The 18673-nt window shown below is 39.4% G+C and overlaps 1 protein-coding gene across 1 annotated transcript; it reads left to right on the top strand.

The window, feature by feature from the left end:
- Positions 1–2845: 2845 nt before the first annotated feature.
- LOC120528667 (C-type lectin domain family 2 member F-like) lies at positions 2846–18328 on the top strand. The gene is made up of 5 exons (XM_039752826.1): positions 2846–3077; positions 8275–8373; positions 12592–12743; positions 17535–17650; positions 17740–18328. Exons 1-5 carry the CDS (start codon positions 2972–2974, stop codon positions 17867–17869), a joined length of 603 nt encoding a protein of 200 aa, XP_039608760.1. The 5' UTR covers positions 2846–2971; the 3' UTR covers positions 17870–18328.
- Positions 18329–18673: the final 345 nt, after the last annotated feature.

The raw sequence follows: 18673 nt of genomic DNA, 5'->3' as shown, positions 1-18673 counted from the left end.
TATATGGAAATGGTCACAAGATTGCGCATAAGCATTTAAAACTGCCAAGCAACCGATTACATCTGATAAAATACTGGCACATTTTAATCCAAATTTGCCATTGTGCCTGCCTGGCGATGCATGACCATATGGCATTGGTGTTGTTCTCTCTCGCAAGATGCTTGATGGCACAGACAAACCAACTGCTTTTGCATCAAGGTCGCTGAGTCCTGCTGAAAAGAATTATGCACAGATAGACAGGGAAGGTCTAAGCCTAATGTGCGGGCGGTGAAGAAATGTAATCAATTTCTACAATATATGGTAAACATTTCATATTAGTCACTGATCATCAGCCCTTAGTTGCTATTTTCAATCCTCATAAGTCTGTTCCAAAAATGGCTGCAGCACACTTACAAAGATGGGCTTTGTTTTTAGGTGGCCGTGACCACCAAATTTAATTCAGAGACACATAATAACATGGAAATCCAGATGAACTCTCACACCTATCATGTGATTTTAATGGAATTAAAAAACCTTCTGATCCAGTTGAAATTTTCCAACTAACACAACTGGAGCCCTTACCCATTACAAGTGCTCAAATTCAGAAAGAGACAAGTCGAGATCCCATTATGTCCAATTATTTGACTCAGTAATAAAAGGTTGGTGTTCTAGAAGTGATGCTGATCTCCTGGAGTATTCAACTCGACAGAAACAATTATCAGTTTGTCAAGGATGCCTTATTTGGGTAACAAGAGTGACTGTACCACATAAACTTCATCCAAAAGTACTTGAAGCACTTCATGACGGTCATTTAGGTGTTGTAAAGATTAAAAGCTTAGCCTGAAGCTACTGTATATATGGTAACCTGGAACTGACCTTCAAATAGAGAATCTGGCCAAGTTATACAAAGGATGCCAACAGACTCAGCGACAGCCTCATACATGGGAATGGCCAAGTTCTGTCTGGCAACGACTTCACATTGACTATGCAGGACCTTTCCATGATTGAATGTTTCTTGTTGTAGTTGATACACGTTTGAAGTGGCATGAAATTTGTGCAGTGAAAAGGGCAACATCATCTAAAACAGTAGATATACTCCACACCTTTTTTGCCATACAGGTCTTCAAGAAACAACTACTCAGTGACAGTTTAGGACAGGAACTCAGTTTACATCAGCTGAGTTACAGGCATTTGTCAAAAAGGATGGTATCAAGCACACCACCCCTGTTCCTTACCATCCTGCAATGAATGGTCTACATGAACATTTTATTCAGTCTTTCAATCAGTCTATGAAAGCCATGGAAAAGGGAAAAAGGGGATCTACATGAGAAAAATGCAAACTTCCTTCTAGCCTATCGAATTACAGCTCATTCAACCACAGGTCAGACTCAAGTAATGCTTTTCTTGGGAGGAAGTTTGAGATCTCGCTTGGATCTGCCGAATCCTTATTTGTGTAAACATGTGAAAAACCAAAGACAGAATATTGGCTTAGAACATTTGAAGTTGGACAAAAAGTACTTGCCAGAGATTACCGACACTCAAATCAGAAATGGCAATCGGTAAGAATGTCTCATGGACTGGTCTACTGACCTACACGGTACAGATTGGGCATTATACAGTCTGGCGCAGTCATATTGACCAGCTGCTTGATGCACAGGCTCAGGATGTTACAGTGTAAGACACCGCTGAAAAGCTGATCGTTCCTCAGGATTCAAACCTCCTGAAAGGTTGAACTTGTATTTGATTTTTATGTAGCTGCGGCAAATGGGGTTTCCCAATATAAATGTTTTCTATAGATACATTTACATTTTTTTGCCATGTATTTGTTTGATTAATAAATACTGAAACATTATGTATATGTGAGCATTTAATACTTAACAGAAGGACTATTTTATGTAGCCAAACAATTGCATAAAAAATGTGATTTGCCTGCATCCGGGTATTAATGTGCATGCTTTTTTCTGTAACTTGTTATATGTATCTTAAGTAAGTAAAATAATGGAAGTTTGACAATTGCTGCATCTTTATTAATGTTTTGGCTTGCTGTTTGTGTATGCTTAGAAACACAACATTGTCGCTCAAAACTAAACATCACAGCAAACGGGTGAGAGAGTAAACTAAAAACTAAGGTTCGCTTCCCGAGTCCTCCCTGCATGGAGTTTGCATGTTCTCCCCGTGTCTGCGTGGGTTTCCTCCAGGTGCTCCGGTTTCCAAAGACATGCAGGTTAGGTGCATTGGCGATTCTAAATTGTCCCTAGTGTGTGCTTGGTGTGTGTGAGCCCTACGGTGGGCTGGCGCCCTGCCCGGGGTTTGTTTCCTGCCTTGCACCCTGCGTTGGCTGGGATTGGCTCCAGCAGATCCCCGTGACAATGTAGTTAGGATATAGTGGGTTGGATGATGGATGGTTGGATGATTTGTCATGTTGTTTGTTTGTTTCACAGCCTATTTATAGCTAGAACAACTTGATAAAAGCATTATAAAGTTCTTTATGTCCACTATACAGGTAATGCCTGTATATATATATATATATATATACAGACACACACACATAAATTATTTTAATTTGAATTATTTTAGATGTAAACAGTACATGCCAAATAGGACCAGGTTCAAGTCCTGGTCCAGTCACTATACATTTAGATGTTTTTGCAGGGTTTTCTCTAAATAATTCAGTTTTCTTTTCCATGTCTAAAATATGTATGTGATACTTTGTACGACATCTCTAAGTTAGTCGATGACTGTACCATGTGATGATTATGATATTATTTACTTAATACCAATCAGAACCATTATTTTTTCTCTCTGGCTCTCCTCTTTAGAAGTCTACAAACCATGATAATGCACAAAAGCAGAACAAGAGGATGTTTAGAAACACAATGAGTCAAAACCACAGACACCACATTCACCGATTAAACTTCCTACTTTAAGTGCAGCCACAGAGCACAACAAGAAAGAACTTCAAACAGCCAGAGTGTCACTTGAGTTCATAGCCATGGAAGAGGAGACTCAAAGTGAAAAAGAAATGGATGTCAGCTTGTCGTCGGAAAAAGAAGACAATATAGAGAAGAAGAAAAGGCCCAACAGAGGACACTCCAGAGGTGCGTGTCACTCCATCACATTAGGTTCAGGGGTAAGGACTTACATAAAAAATCAAGAAATGTTAGGAGTATTCATTACTGAGTTCATTACTTGGCTTTTGCATGGTTTACAAGCTAAAATATAAATTTCACATTTAATTATATATTTTTGGTTAAAATAGCTAGTTTTTCATGGCATAAAGGATTAGTCATGCTATGTCCACTAGAATTCATGTGAAGGAGTTACAAACAAGAAGCTAATTTTTTTTTGTTAGCTTTATTTATACAATAGCAGCACAGTGGCGCAGTGGTAGTGCTGCTGCCTCGCAGTTAGGAGGCCCGGGTTCGCTTCCCATGTCCTCCCTGCGTGGAGCTTGCATGTTCTCCCCGTGTCTGCAGGTTAGGTGGATTGGCGATTCTAAATTGGCCCTAGTGTGTGCTTGGTGTGTTTGTGTGTGTCCTGCGGTGGGTTGGCACCCTGCCTGGGATTGGTTCCTGCCTTGTGCCATGTGTTGGCTGGGATTGGCTTCAGCAGACCCCTGTGACACTGTGTTTGGATTTAACGGGTTGGAAAATGGATGGATGGATGGATTTATACAATATGCATAAATGATATTATATAAATGATAAACATTGCAAATGGCTCATTGAGTGACCATTATTTTACTGTATTTAAATCTATGATGTCAGCAAAAGTTCAACCAGAAAGTCCAAAACTGACCTCCTCTTACCTTTAAAATAAATCAAACTTCTGTAGTTCTTCCAACCCAAAACAAAAAGAACAAAAAAAAAAAGAAGTAATTATCTACCGAGAAAAGAAAATATGTGAAGGCATCCTGTTTATCTATCAGTAGTACCTTTAACATCTATCTATGTATCTATCTATGTATCTATCTATCTATCTATCTATATATCTATCTATCTATATATATATATATATATATATATATATATATATATATATATATATATACACTAGCCATGAGTGCCCAACTACGTTGCACGTGTTAAAGTTTTCTGTGAAGGGCTCCCTGTTTAAACGCGGCTGCCAGTCGTGAACTGGGCCCTTCGTCGCACAGCATTATGATTTTTTATAAGGGAAACAAAATTACAAAAGAAAACCTTTGGATATTGATTCGATAGGAACGGCCTACTCGGAATCACTGTCCGAATCGTAATTATGTGGTGGTGTAGGAGCATTTCTGCTTCTGTCCATTCACAGTCCGTCTCGTTTTCACGACACTATCGTTTTCTCTCACGATGTCTTCTCAACCTTTCTCCAATCTCGCAGGTTGCTTTGTGGCAATCAAAGAGTAATACAATATACGGAGCAATGGTTATAAAAGGGGACACGTAGGTATCCAGGCTCTTTAAAGCATAAATAGGGATCACTTCACTGACATGTGAGCAAGCCACGGTACAACTGTGAGATGCGCAGCACTTGCCAGCTACACCGTAACAATAATAATTTCCGGAAGGTGCTGTTACGTTGTCATTCATTTTACCCACAGTCTTTCTTTCATTCACATGTTACGTAGGCACGTACCTTTTATCTTCGGCAATCTCATTCTTTAACCAGGCCTCAGGAGCTAAACAGCGTAACACTGTCCACCACCCCTTTCGTTATTCCGGCACATTATTGACATCCGTGAGTAACAACAACGTACTAAACTGGAATTGCGTAGAATTTGTGGACAAACAAAGATCAAGATCAAAATGAAGATCTCTTTAGTTAATTTACACCACAACAATTTGTTTAATTTGAATGTCTGTGTTTTGAGGTGTGACTGGAGTACTACAGTCTTCAGTAGTATAAGCCTGGAGGAGATTCTTAATGCAATGCCTATGTTTTAGCTGTCTCTCTACTGCCATCTAGTGCTTCTTCTTCTAATTCATTCGCGGACAAACAAAGATCAAGATCAAAATGAAGATTATATATAGAGAAACTGTATATATATATATATATAAATAAAGATAGAGAGATTGAGAGGGGACTATATCTAATATATAAAGCAGAGTCGATGAATGTATGTGTGTGTATGTTTGTTTGTCCACCATACAAATCTGCACCGGGCGTCCGATCAGCACCAACCAGGAGAAGGTCATGGGGTATGTTTGGTTGGGAAAAATGTTCGTGGTGACCCAAAGGGCACCTTTTCACTGACACAATGTTCGGCACATGTCCCTGTACTTATTATCGACAAGATGGCCGCACGTTGCAATAGACGTTCACCGCAGCGCCATCTAGTGGCAGCTTTGGTCTCTGTACATCACTCTTTACCCATGTTTCTTTAAATTGCCAAGAGATGGCAGAAGTGTCCAAGTATGAGAAGGCCGACTGCTTTGATTGGGTGAAGGGGAACTGCCGTATGGATGTAAACCCAGTGCACGTGACCAGCTGACACACCCACGTTTCCGCACGTCACACTCCCACATGCACTCATAGTGCTGTATTTCTTTTGCCAACGTCCGTTATATGCAAGCACATTTGAACAGAGACTTGCCTTAAAAAGACAGCATCCTTCCCCCACCATTTTCCCCAAATGCAGCTCCGGTCTGACTCACAGTATGATTTCAGTGTTGCTCTTTCTGACTGATTAGTGCTATTTGTTCGCTTTCCGATGTGTTGTAAATAACGTAAATTCATCTCACTTTGGTGCTTATTCCGCACGTAATACCAAGTAAAACATTATAATTGTCCTGCTTTTCGCTCATATACCCATTTATCTCAAATACCTCAGTTAACACATCACAGAGGCCCTGGCTTACTATAAAGCACATTGACACCTTGGTGAAGAACACCTCAACATCTTTATCAACTCAGGGATTTAATTCTGCCAGCCCATTTAGTAAAGAAATTCTACACATCCACCATCTTAAGCATACTGACAGGAACTATTACTGCCTGGTGTAGAAGTCACAAGGCTCTGCAGAGAGTGGTGTAGTCTCCTCAACACATCACTGGGTGTTCAATCTTAAACTTCCAGGACACCAAACAATATCAGACCAAGGTAAAGAAAATTATTAGTGATACCAGGCATCCCAAAGAAGACCTCTTCTCTGGGATGTGGTCAGGGAACCCCTACACCTTACTGATGACAAGCTCAGAGATGTGAGGAGGAGCTTCTGCCCACAGCCCATCCACATCCTAATAGAGGACAGTTACTAGAGCAACATGATGCCATGTTGTTAATTTTCATATATCATGTGTGTGTATGTTTATATTAATTAATTATTCACTATTATGTCTGTGTGCCCTGCGGTGGGCTGGCGCCCTGTGCTGAGTTGGTTTCCTGTCTTGCGCCCTGTGTGGGCTGGGATTGGCTTCAGCAGACCCCCATGACCCTGTAGTTAGGATAATGAATGGATGGATATTATGTTTGTAATATTAATGTAATACACAGTTTTGGAGTTTAGTAACTATGGATTTCACTACTCTGGCCTGCATGGGGCATCACTAAGCCCCAAAACTCCAGACACAACTACACACAGACATCCAGGATCGAGTAAAGGTATTTTTATTGGACAAAATACATTTCCACAGGTCTGTTTCTCAAATCACAACATTACAATCCTTCCTTTCTTCCTTTTCTGATCCCTGTTTTACTCCTCCAGGGGAGTGTTGTCTTCCTTTTCCTAACTCCAACTCCCTGAGCTAAGTGGAGGCTATGTTTTAACTCAGAACCCTACCTATAGCACACTGTAGCCCTCTGTGCTGTCCTTCCCTGTTCCCAAGTCCATCCCAGGTGTCGCTCAGTGGCTGTTGGGACACCAGCTCCACTGTAGCTGCCATAACATCCTTCCACATCCGGGTTCTGTCACTGAAATTAGATATTGTTATTCCCTCCCTAACCTTCAGTAAGGCCTCCTGGTCAGGTAAGGGAGTATGGTCCTTATAGGCTGGGACGCCAGTTCATCCCTCACACTATATATTGTACAGTATATAATTGTGTGTGACAAATAAAATTTAATTTGAAAAGACATTACATACAAAAATAAGTCTTTCATGAAGGACAAAACTTTGATGTGATGAAGGCACTTATTTGGATAGAAAACAGAATACATTTTTTACACAATTACAGTGAAACTAAAGTGTGAGATCAATGATAAAGGATTAAAGGCCTTCCTCATTCTCGTATATTCACAGATAATGGAAAATATCAAGAAAAAGATACTGTGTCAGATCCACATGAAAAAAAAAATATATAGTGAATGTTTTTGACGAAATTGTACATATGCATAAGTAAAGGTGGTGGAGTAAATGTTTACAATACTTGCATGGACTTACCTATATACAACAAAACAGTATAATTATTGGATTAACTGAGAAGATATAAAGTAAGAGAGCAAAGCATGAAAAGAAAGTGAAAAGCATGATGAACAGTATATTATTAATGAACATCTACCTTAGGTCTCTCAACAAATCCAAATATAAGACAAGAGTACAGTTCAGTAGAAATGAAGCAGTGTGCAAGGGCCAAAATGAGAAAGTATATCATATCGTTCTGTTTAAAGTTTAAAGATCCAAAAAACCTCTCTACATAGTAGAACAACATGTAATGTAACCAGAAACAAGCATTACAACTATAGGGTGGTCCAGATCTAATTATGCAATTTTCATTACGGAATAACTTTTTAGGTTTATTACATAGAAAATCACCCGAAAAATCCTGGACCATCAAAAAGTGTATGAACTGACGACATAAAGAATCATCTTTGCGCCGAACTGGAATCGTCCCTGCATAAATCAAAGTCATCCAAACGATCTGGATCTGCATAATTAGATCTAGACCACCCTGTACAAACAGAATGGCCATGACCCTGCAATGACACAATATGATGGTGACCACCGAAACAACAGAGCACAAAATGATATGACTAGAAAAGCAACAAATCGGATATGCAAGATTAAATTAACACAAGTTTAAAAATGAAAACAAATCAAGATTATAAGTTTCAAAAACTTTGGTTCATCACAGAACATACAGTAGCTGAGGTGCCTCTTATTAAACATCTCAACTCCATGACCACATGCCACACATTCCCAGCACCACATCGTGTCATAGTAACCAACAAGCAGGGCAGCAAAACCATTGACATAACTGATGTTAGAGTAACAACATCCTAACAATAATGTCTCAACTACCAAAGGACGTGTTTATATTACTACAATTGTAGCTTTTAGTCAGTTTTTTTTTTTTTTTTCTTATTTCTTTAGGACCTGGACGAGGACTTGTCCTTAAAAATTGTCTAATCCTCACTTCCTTGGCAGCCTTTTGTGGCTTGGCAGTCACTGTGGTATTCCAGCCAAAACGTGGTGAGTCTGAATCTAAATACAGCGTCCTGATTTTTCCATCATAGACTTGAAGTCTCTATCTAAATTGGGAATCTTCCTTCACTGCTGAAGTGGAGCTCATTTAGTGTTCACAGTATGATTGTACAATGATGATCTTCGCAACGGGACAATCCCTGGAAGTAAAAATTAATCATAGATCTTCAAGGAGAAGCATTCAGAACCAACAAAACAGACAAGCCTGCCAGTACAGTTAATAATTCAGGGATCAAGACTTGGAGTCTTCATTTTCATCAACTGAAATTCACCTTTAGTAAATGGCTCTTGTGCACCAACCAATTTGATAAATTTAAGGTTGCATCACAAATTTGAAAGGGTGTCAAGAGTGTTTTGGAGGTTAAAAGAGTGTCGGACAGAGTGATGATTATGAAGCTGTAAAATGAAGGTGTGATGATGAATGTTGTTAGTGCATATGACCCGCAAGTTGGGTGTACGATGGATGAGAAAGACGATTAATGGAGTGAGTTGGATGAAGTGGTGAACAGTGTACCAAAGGGACAGAAAGTGGTGATTGGAAAGGATTTCAATGGACATGTTGGTGAAGGGAACAGGGGGGATAAGGAGGTGATAGGTAGGTATGGTGTCAAAGAGAGAAATGCAGAAGGTCAGATGACAATGGATTTTGCGAAAAGGATGGACATAGATATGGTAAATAGGAATATTTAGGAAAAGAGTGGAGGAAGATGCACACAAGTAGATTAAATCCTATGCAGAAGAGTCTGTCTGAAGGAGATTGAAGACTGCAAAGTGGTGGCCGGGGTAAGTGTAGTTAGGCACCACATGATGGTGGTCTTTAAAATGACATTGGAGATCAAAAAGAGGAGGAGAATGAGGGCAGAGCCAATGATCAAATGGTGGAAGTTGGAAAAGGAAGACTACAAGTTGAAGTTTAGGGAGGAGGTGAGACAGGCACTGGATGGTAATGAAGAGTTAACAGATAGCTGAGCAACTACAGCAGAAGTAGTAAGGGTGACAGCAAGAAGGGTGCTTGGCATGACAGAGGAAGGAGGAAAAGGAAACCTGGTGGTGGAATGGGGAAGTACATGAGAGTATACAGAGGAAGAGGATGGCAAAGAAGAGAGGTACAGAAAGTAGACAGGAGTACAATGAGATAAGAGGTAAGGTGAAGAAAGAGGTGGTGAAGGCTAAAGGAAATACGTATGGTGAGATGTATGAGAGGCTGGACACTAAGGATGGAGAAAAGGACCTGTACAGATTGGCTAGACAGAGGGACCGAGCTGAGAAAGATGTGCAGAAGGTTAGGGTGATAAAGGATAAAGATGTAAAAGTATTAACAAGTCAGGAGAGTGTTCTGAATAAATGGAAAGAGTACTTTGAGAGGTTGAGGAATGAAGAGAATGAGAGAGAGAGAAGGTTGGATGATGTGGAGATTGTGAATCAGGAAGTGCAACGGCTTAGCAAAGAGGAAGTAAGTACAGCTATGAAGAGAATGAAGACAGGACAGGATTAGAAATGAGTATATTAGAGGGTCAGCTCAGGTTAGACATTTTGGGGACAATGCCAGAATAGGGAGATTGTGTTGGTTTGGACATATGCCAATATACTGGGTATTTTCGGAGAAAGATGCTAGGGATGGAGCATCCAGGCAAGCAGAAAAGAGGAAGCCCTAAGAAGAGATTTATGGATGTGGTGAGAGAGGACATGCAGGTGATGGGTGTAACAGAACAAGATGCAGAGGACAAAAAGAGATGGAAGAAGATGATCTGCTGTGGTGACCCCTAATGGCAGCAGCCGAAAGACGAAAAATGCTGCCAACATCCTATTATTATCTTTCCACTCAGCAAAACTGCCAACACTGTGAGGATTATGTTGTTTGATTTATCTAGTATCTTAACAACCATCTAGCCTTGGCTATTAAAGGGTAAGCTCAGAGATATGTAGGTGAGCCTAATGGTGTCCTAGTTAACGGGATATCTGTTAGGCAGAGTGTAGTTTGTGAGACTCAAGGCCTGGGTGAGCAGAACTGGAGCACAGCAAGGAACAGTCTTGTCCCCTTTTATCTTTATACCTCCAATTACCAATACTGTATAACACAAGGCCATGTCACTTGCAGAACTTCTCAGATGATTCTGCACATTTGGGGTGTAATGACAAGGGGGATGAGACAGAAGAGAAGAGTCAGTTGGAGAACGTTATGAACTGTCTGAGGCTCAACATTAGGAAAACCAACATACTGCTTACTGACTTTCACCACTACAAAGAACAGTTGAAATAAACATGCCATTTAATAAATTTTCATTTTCATTAATCCACACCAGTTTGTACATATTAATCCTATAGTTATATTCCATAATGGTAGGTGGCACACATAGGGAAATGTGCTGAGAATTTTTGCTCACCAAGAAGAACTTTGGCTCATGATAAACCCAGTCCTGGGATGTAACATCGGTTCCTTCTCTCTGCACGGTAAGTGAAAAATATCAGTGTGACACAAGATATATTCCTTTAGGGTTTATTAAACTATCTGACTTCTCTTCCTTCCTAGTTTTTTAGTTTTCGACTATAAAAATGTTTACTCCAATACCCTTTTTGATTGGAGAAAATATCCAACTGGGGTAAAACCAGATAATGACTGTTAAACTGACAGACAGTGACAGATTTTCATATTTGCCGTCAATTTACTGGTGACAAATGCACCCTTTGCTAGAGATGTAGTGTGTCAAAATGCTTTTCTACTGCACAGTATAAAAGATGGCAGCATTCACAGCTCACATTCTAATTTTGAATCTAAAATACTCAAAAAAATGAAAGTAGGAAATTTGGTGATAGTATTATGAAAGACTTTAAAGAAAGCTAAGGTTTAGTTTGATCAGCACTTGATTTAGATTCTTATTTGATTTTCGTATTGGCCTTGGTAATTGTGTGTTTCAGGTCTCGGTGTATAAGACCCAACCGCCTCTCTCCTGTATAGTGTGTAAAGGACACAACTTTTTATGTTGAGCTTTTCTAAATAATTATAATACCGATTGCTTAAGCCATTGCCTAACTCCAAGAACACTGACATCTTGGCTGGGAGTTTCCTATAAACCTCTCCCTATAAACACTTTACAGGTCATTTTTAGTCCCATCAGAGTCTAGGGGCCAGTTTGTCTTTAGAGCAGGAGCATCAAGTAAGAAGTGTCTGCTTATAATATCTAGCAAGGGCCCACACATGATATACAAATCTTTGCTGCCCCCAACTAAGCCAGCTCTCACATTTCATATAACAACATACTGTACCATTTAGTGAAGATTTAGTTTCAAACTGAAATCAGCAAAATGTATAAATGCTTTAAAATTTCGTAGAAACAGACATGCTATCATTGTCACTTTAACTCACCTGTGTTATCAGAATATATAAAGTATTAGAATACATACATATGTTCTAACTAGCCGTTCCCTGAGGGTCCGCCTGCATAGTAGTGAAACAGGAGAAACTTTAAAAATCAATAAACAAATAGGTATCACCAGCTAAGTGTAGGTAAAAGACAGAGGTAGGCCGACTCCTCACTCCTGATGTCACGCTTTCCCCTCCCCTCGGCCCGCAGCCTCTGTCTCAGATTAGCCCGAATAAATCCGTACCGTAAGAGAACTATGCTACTTAGCATAATGAGAGAAGTCGCAAGATCAACCGGAATATTCAAGCAAATTCTAGAAATTAAAAACAATCTAAATCTGTTAAGTAGTTATCTTGTTTGCTAGCTAAGCAGATGTAAGATATGCCCCGAGGCTGGCACATGAATGAGGAGGGCCGTGCCCCCCTCCCCTCAGCCCGCTGCGTCTCGCTCGGATTAAATCAAATAAATAAATACCACAAGTGAACTATGATACTGAATGTGATGAAAAAAGTCGCAAAATCAACCGGAATGTTGGAACAAATTGTAGAATAAAACCCAATCCAAATCGGGTGAAAAGCGGACAGATATACAGACAGACAGATGTTGGATTTTATATATATAGAGATTATATGTGGACCAATATTGTATTTTCTAGTTTAAATTAATGTATGTATCCTACAGTCTCTAAAATACCCCCCAACTGATCTTATTCTTGCCTTTTTCGGGGTTCAATATGAATTCATGCAGAGGAGTGTCCAGTCAACCCAAATATTCCCCACCAATCCATGTGATGAGTGAATCACACACCTAAGTTAACACCACTGTTTTACTCTTTTTTTGGCAGGTGTTTCAGATGTGCTACCCAACACCACATACAAGTCTTCCGGGGACAGAAGTTACCTCTTCTCCATTGAAAGGAATTCTTGGAAGCTCAGTAACCAGTCCTGTATGGAGCACCAGATGACACTTGCTGTTTTCCAGGATAGTGAAATGCTGGTAAGGATCGATTGCATTTCCAAAGTTCTGCAATCCACTTCTTCATTTTCTGGAGGAAAACAGAGTTTTTTTAAATCAAGTGGTGTCTAAGTGATTGCTGGTAACTGGCTCCCAGACATCTTCATTATTATTTCACAGTAAGTCATTAGGTTTTGGCAGGCAAGTACCTCATATTGGGGATGTTTTTGCTATGAAATTTCTGGTGGGGCTGGGAGAAAGATGCTATCAAAATGGGAAGAGCATGAGACAGAGAGCACATCTGGCAAGAGGAGGAATGGTGAGCAGACAGGCAGAGAGAAACAGCGAGAGAGAGAGAGACAATATGAACAAACATTGTTAGAAGAGGCAGAGACATCCTAATAAGCCACACAGTAGGTGAGTGTGTGTGTGTGAGTGACAGAGAGATGATAAAGACTGAAGAGTATGAGACCTGCTCCTCTGCTTAAATCCATTGGCCTGGGTTCGTGGCCACTAGCAAGTCTCAGGAAGGATCTTGGTCTGGGTTGGCTCACATAGTTGTTGAGTGCAGATGGTGTTGGGTGAGGCAGTAATGGTGAAATGAATGTATACACAATGGACAAGGTAGAGAGAAGATCATGGAAAGAACCAGCAGCTGTGGAAGGAGATGGTCTCTAGTATACTTCATGTGAGGGAAACATTGCATTTAAAAAAGTATTAGACTTCAGGTACCAGTGATGGTGAAATAGCAGTCAAATATTGAAATTTTAAAAAAATCACACAAAATGAAGATCTATCAACATCTCATCATGCAGTACAATTGCCAAATGACGGGATTAAAATATATCTCAACATTAAATACTCAGTTTGGAAAGCAGAAACACAAATGAATATTCATAAATTTCCAATTTCTGTTCAATGGTCAAAGTGGAAATCTCATTTAAATTAAATAGTTGATTTATGCTTCTGCCTGTCTGCTCACCATTCCTCCTCTTGCCAGATGTGCCAAGACTGAAAAATGTTTCTCCATTCTTGCTTCAAAGCTGTGGAATGATCTCCTTTTTTATCTATTCATACTGCATCCAATTTACTTCTGTTTAGGAGTCTTTTTTATCAAATATTTTTGTGCTAATTTTTTTTATCTTGTTCTTTGTTGCTTTGATGCTTGCATATTCATTCTGTAAGGCAGGGTTTATACTTCACGCGACGCGACACATGCTGCAGCGGATGCTCCTGCTACACAAGCATTGTACTGTTTATACTTGCGCGCGTACTTTATTTAAAACCAAATCCACCAGGTGGCAGTGCGAGATTTTATTATGGTGAGAACAGGTTTGGCTTTGCTTTTTTGTGAATTGCCTGGAACACTCATTAAATTCCGATGACATCTTACTGCAATATTTCTGAAAAGGAAGTTTAATAATTAAATCCATCAGTCCAGGGATGTGTCCAATCCAGCAAGCATTGGGCACATGGCAGAAACAATCCCTGGATGAGGCATCAGCTTATTGCAAGTTGAATACATGCAGTTACAGACACTGGCGTTATTTTAGTGTAACCAAATCTGCATATCTTTGGAAGGAAACCGGACCACACTGAGGAAACCCAGCAGGAAAACATGTAAACTCCAGGCAGGGAATATCAGTAACATGACTCCGTGCGAGACAGCAGTGCCACCGTGTCACACATGTGTGTAATTATTAACAGTATTCATTATTTAAACAAAATCACCAATTTATCTGTAAAATGTAACATACATACTTTAATGAATTTCATCATGAAAGTGATTTAAAGTATAAATCTAAGGATTCTAAATGTGCAGAGAGTTGGAATATCATACATTTAATGTGCTCAGTGTGGCGATGTATTGCTGTTTACCACTACTGTCAGGACCGGAGGAAGCCCTAGAAATAAAGACTGCACAGAAGACGGTATGTCAGACTTTTAAAATGCATCATGTCATTATGATCGGGAATATGCGACGCTTATATATAAAAGCACCACGGATGCATCTGTATGTCAGCACTTTGCTTCACCACATCGAACCATTCATCAAACATCAAAGCGTGCACACCGATCTCGTAGGATCCGCAAATTGACTTTTTGTCACGTGTAGATAGTAAAGAGAGACTCTGACGTCACATTCCAACTTTTAGCACACTGCGCCCCCCGACTTTTTGCTGGTACTGCAACTCGCGACGCATCGTGTTAATTTTTGAGGACCTGCTCAGAGGACGCATCAAATGAACGCTGGGAACACGTGGCAGCCATGATGCGGGCGCATACGCATTCTGAGCATGAAGTATAAATGAGCCGTTAGTGTTATAACTTTCTTTGTAGGTCTCCTTGATAAATGTGCCAAATAAATAGATAAATAAATAAATAAATAAATAAATAAATAAAGGTGAGGGCTACTTAAAAGTTATAAGATGTACAAATTCACACACCTTTTAATATTTCATAAAAAATCAATCAATGGGTCACTTTAAAAGGCTTCAGCCTTCAAGCCCCCAAGGTGGAACTGAAAAGTTCAGGCTGCACCTAGCTGAGCCAAGGTATAGGGAGGACAATAGTCTCATGGGGCCAGGGATGGTTCTCAAACGAGAATACACGTCTGTAAAAAATAAAAAAGTGTGTAGTGAATATCAGCAAAAAGCCTACATTGCAAAGGCTGCACCGACATGGCTTCATTCTAAAACCCCTACCCCCAATTTCTCCAGTCCGTGCATTTTAAACCACTACCGGGGTTTCAGGGAAAAAGAGCAAAAGAGTCTGAACAAAAGACTTGACGCTGAGAGAAGCTAAACTTGCTGAAGTCCACTCAGTAGTTCAGTAGCACAAGGTAATTGAAGTTTAATAATTAATGTTCATGTTGTAATGAGCAGTGCGACAGTGGAGATAGACAGACAGGCACACACATAGACCACTGTAGGCTTTGCACATTTGGGAAGCGACTCTAACCATTACATCACTATGTGACATAAGAACAGCAAATTGAGTTTATATAAGCATTGTGGTCAATAGATACACTGTACAATGTGCTAAAACATTGCAGTTACTTTGTCATGGCATATTTGAATTCTCAATTAGGCAGTAATGTTACATTTCTTTCAGTTATTCAAGTGAATATTTATTAAGTGAATGTTGTGCAGCCTCTCCTGTGTATCTAGTGGTATTTTTAAGCAAATTTGTTGAGTTGGGTGCTTTGTTTATTAAAATTTGCATCTCCTGTGGCTCTTCATTATCATTGCCAATTCTTTCAAGCTTACATGGACTCCTACACTATTGCCATTATTAAAGAACAGACAGCACACACAGCACCTCCGACATGTCATTCACATTTACCATTCGACCATTGATGCCGTTGAATGCCAATGTATAATTTGAGGCTAAGGAAAGGTTTTTCTCTTGCATCAGGTTATGTCTATGTTACAGACAAGCAACATGCTATCTGCACATGTGACACACATTCATATGTCTAATAAGGTTTTTTATGAGTCTTTTCAACTGTAGATGGTTCATTGTAAACAGAAGCTTGCTGTCTGTCTGTCTGACCAGATTAACGAGAACTCCTTGGATCTTTTCAGTTCAAAATCACTTGCCCCTAATTTGAATGCCGCCTTCATGAGGTGTTGGATTGGTGTAGAAATGTGACACTCGGTGAGCTGCACAATTGTTCTCACACAGTTTTAAACACACTTCATTCATGGTTGTCTCACATACAACACATTGAGTCTATTGATGAGCATTACGATTCACCTTACTGATTCGATTCTTTCTAACTACCATTTAAATAAATCAATTCATTTGATTTGTATGATTTCTTTGCAATTTGGTGTATTAATTTGATATACAGTATACAGTATATTTGTGGGTGTGTATATAAATAATATAATTGTTTATTAATTAATATATAACTGATTATATATAAAAATAATATTATTTATAGATAATTAATTATATATTTAACCATTTAGTTCATGTGCCATTGTCATGTTTCCATACACAACACATGATAAAACATTTAACATGCATAATGAAAGTAAAACATTTTGTTAAAGAATCACAAGTGAATGTGAATTGTGCAACTTATAATGAGTCATAAACCATAAACATATTCAACATTTTATTTTAGTTCAGTTTATTTGTGTATAGTGCTAATGGACTATCTGTCCATTACTTAATCGTTGTGCCACCACCACCTGATCAAAGCACCATGATGTCCCTACATTGATGGATTGAAGGCCAGAGGTCCACATGACCATCATCATCAAATTCTTCCATGTGAAGTCTGAAAATCATGAGGACTAATTGAAACAATTTATGTTAGGTAGAATGCCTAGAGGGGGCCTGGGAGGCCTCGTGGCCTCTGAACCCCTGCAGATTTTTTTTTCTCCATCCATTTGTAGGTTTTTTTTTTTTCTCTTCCCTGTCCATCAGACCTTACTTTTATTCTGTGTTAATTAGCATTGTCTAATTTTATTTCTATATTTTCTCTTTTTCTCTTTCTTCATCCTGTAAAGCACTTTGAGCTACATAATTTGTATGAAAATCTGCTATAGAAATAAATATTGTTGTTGTTGAACTTAATCCTGATGACATTGGAGGAGAGGAAAACAAAAACTGTAATTGGCATTTTCAAGAACAGTTAGCCAAATAAATAAAACACACTAGATGAGTTGGATTAAGATGATTTGAGAATGCATGTGTGTATGTGTTGCAAAGAATAACTTTTCAAGAAAATAATCTCAAAAAGCCTGTCTGCCTACCACGACTGAGGACCTCATCCTGCTTTACTTGGTCCCCTCATTAATGGCTCTCTGTCTTCCACAGGAGCAAGTTTCAGATCACATCAGACTCCATGGGGACAGCTACTGGATTGGACTACAGAGACGCAATACCGCATCGCCTTGGCACTGGGTATATGGAGCCAAGCTCAACACTACCTTGTGAGTTTCATGTTCTCTTTGCCATTGTCAAAGAAATCTGTTGCTTCATCTCTCTGATGTCTGACTTTCACATTCATCTGTCATGGCAGGTTTCACCTGAACGTCAGTGACTCCAGCCAACACTGTGTCCTGGTAACAAGCAGTGGCCTCCAATCATCCCAGTGCACCACTCCCAATAAGTGGATCTGCAAGAAAAGCAAGGTTGGGAATCTCAGATGATGTGTCCGAGAGGTACTACCATAACAATAATCTGGAAGGAGACTAGCAATGAATGAATTCTATTACAGACAAAAGAATTGAAACAAATGATCTGCAACTTCATGTGCATGCTAATTGCTGATATATGCATAGCTTTCTTATTCTGACATTGCTTGACTTAAACTTAATACTCAATACTAGCACAGTGAAACTATTAAAGTCAGCCTTCTGTTGTATTTTAGCAAAGGTTACCCACCAGCTGGGGTTCAAATATTACTTTTATGTTTATTTTGTTAATCGTTTATGATAACAGTAATGATTATTAAACTTTTTTTATATCAATGTATGTTCTGCAGTGTTCCGTGTGTTTTGTGGGTGGTCGCCCAAGTGGCTGGGCCACCTGCCTACCACCTCAAACTGCCCTCAGCCCTAAAAAGGTGGGGGCAACCCACAGACCCTTGTGGCTTATTGAAATGTGCTTGGCAGTGGTGAGTTCTTGGATATATGATTATTTTTTGTGCTCTGTATTTTGACTATTCATTAAATTTGTGATCTAGATTTTATTTGCTTTTGATATTGCCTTTTTTGAAAGGTTTGCCTTCTGTGCCTTCATGCTCGAAGGAAGCTTACTTTTGGTTATACAGAGCTTTTGAATACCAAGTCTTTTTTCTATAAAGGTTTTAGCGTTGCCCTCTGTGTCACTAGCTAGATTTTATGACAGGATTTCCCCCTTTAGTGGGCATTTTTGGAAACATTAGTAAATGATGCACTTGGGGACTTGCAAGCTTTACAACAACTTCCATTCTTGACTCTGCATTCCAATGA

This window comes from Polypterus senegalus, chromosome 4, assembly GCF_016835505.1.
Source record: "Polypterus senegalus isolate Bchr_013 chromosome 4, ASM1683550v1, whole genome shotgun sequence".
Classification (NCBI taxonomy): Eukaryota; Metazoa; Chordata; class Cladistia; order Polypteriformes; family Polypteridae; genus Polypterus; species Polypterus senegalus.
This window is presented reverse-complemented; position numbering and strand designations above follow the sequence as displayed.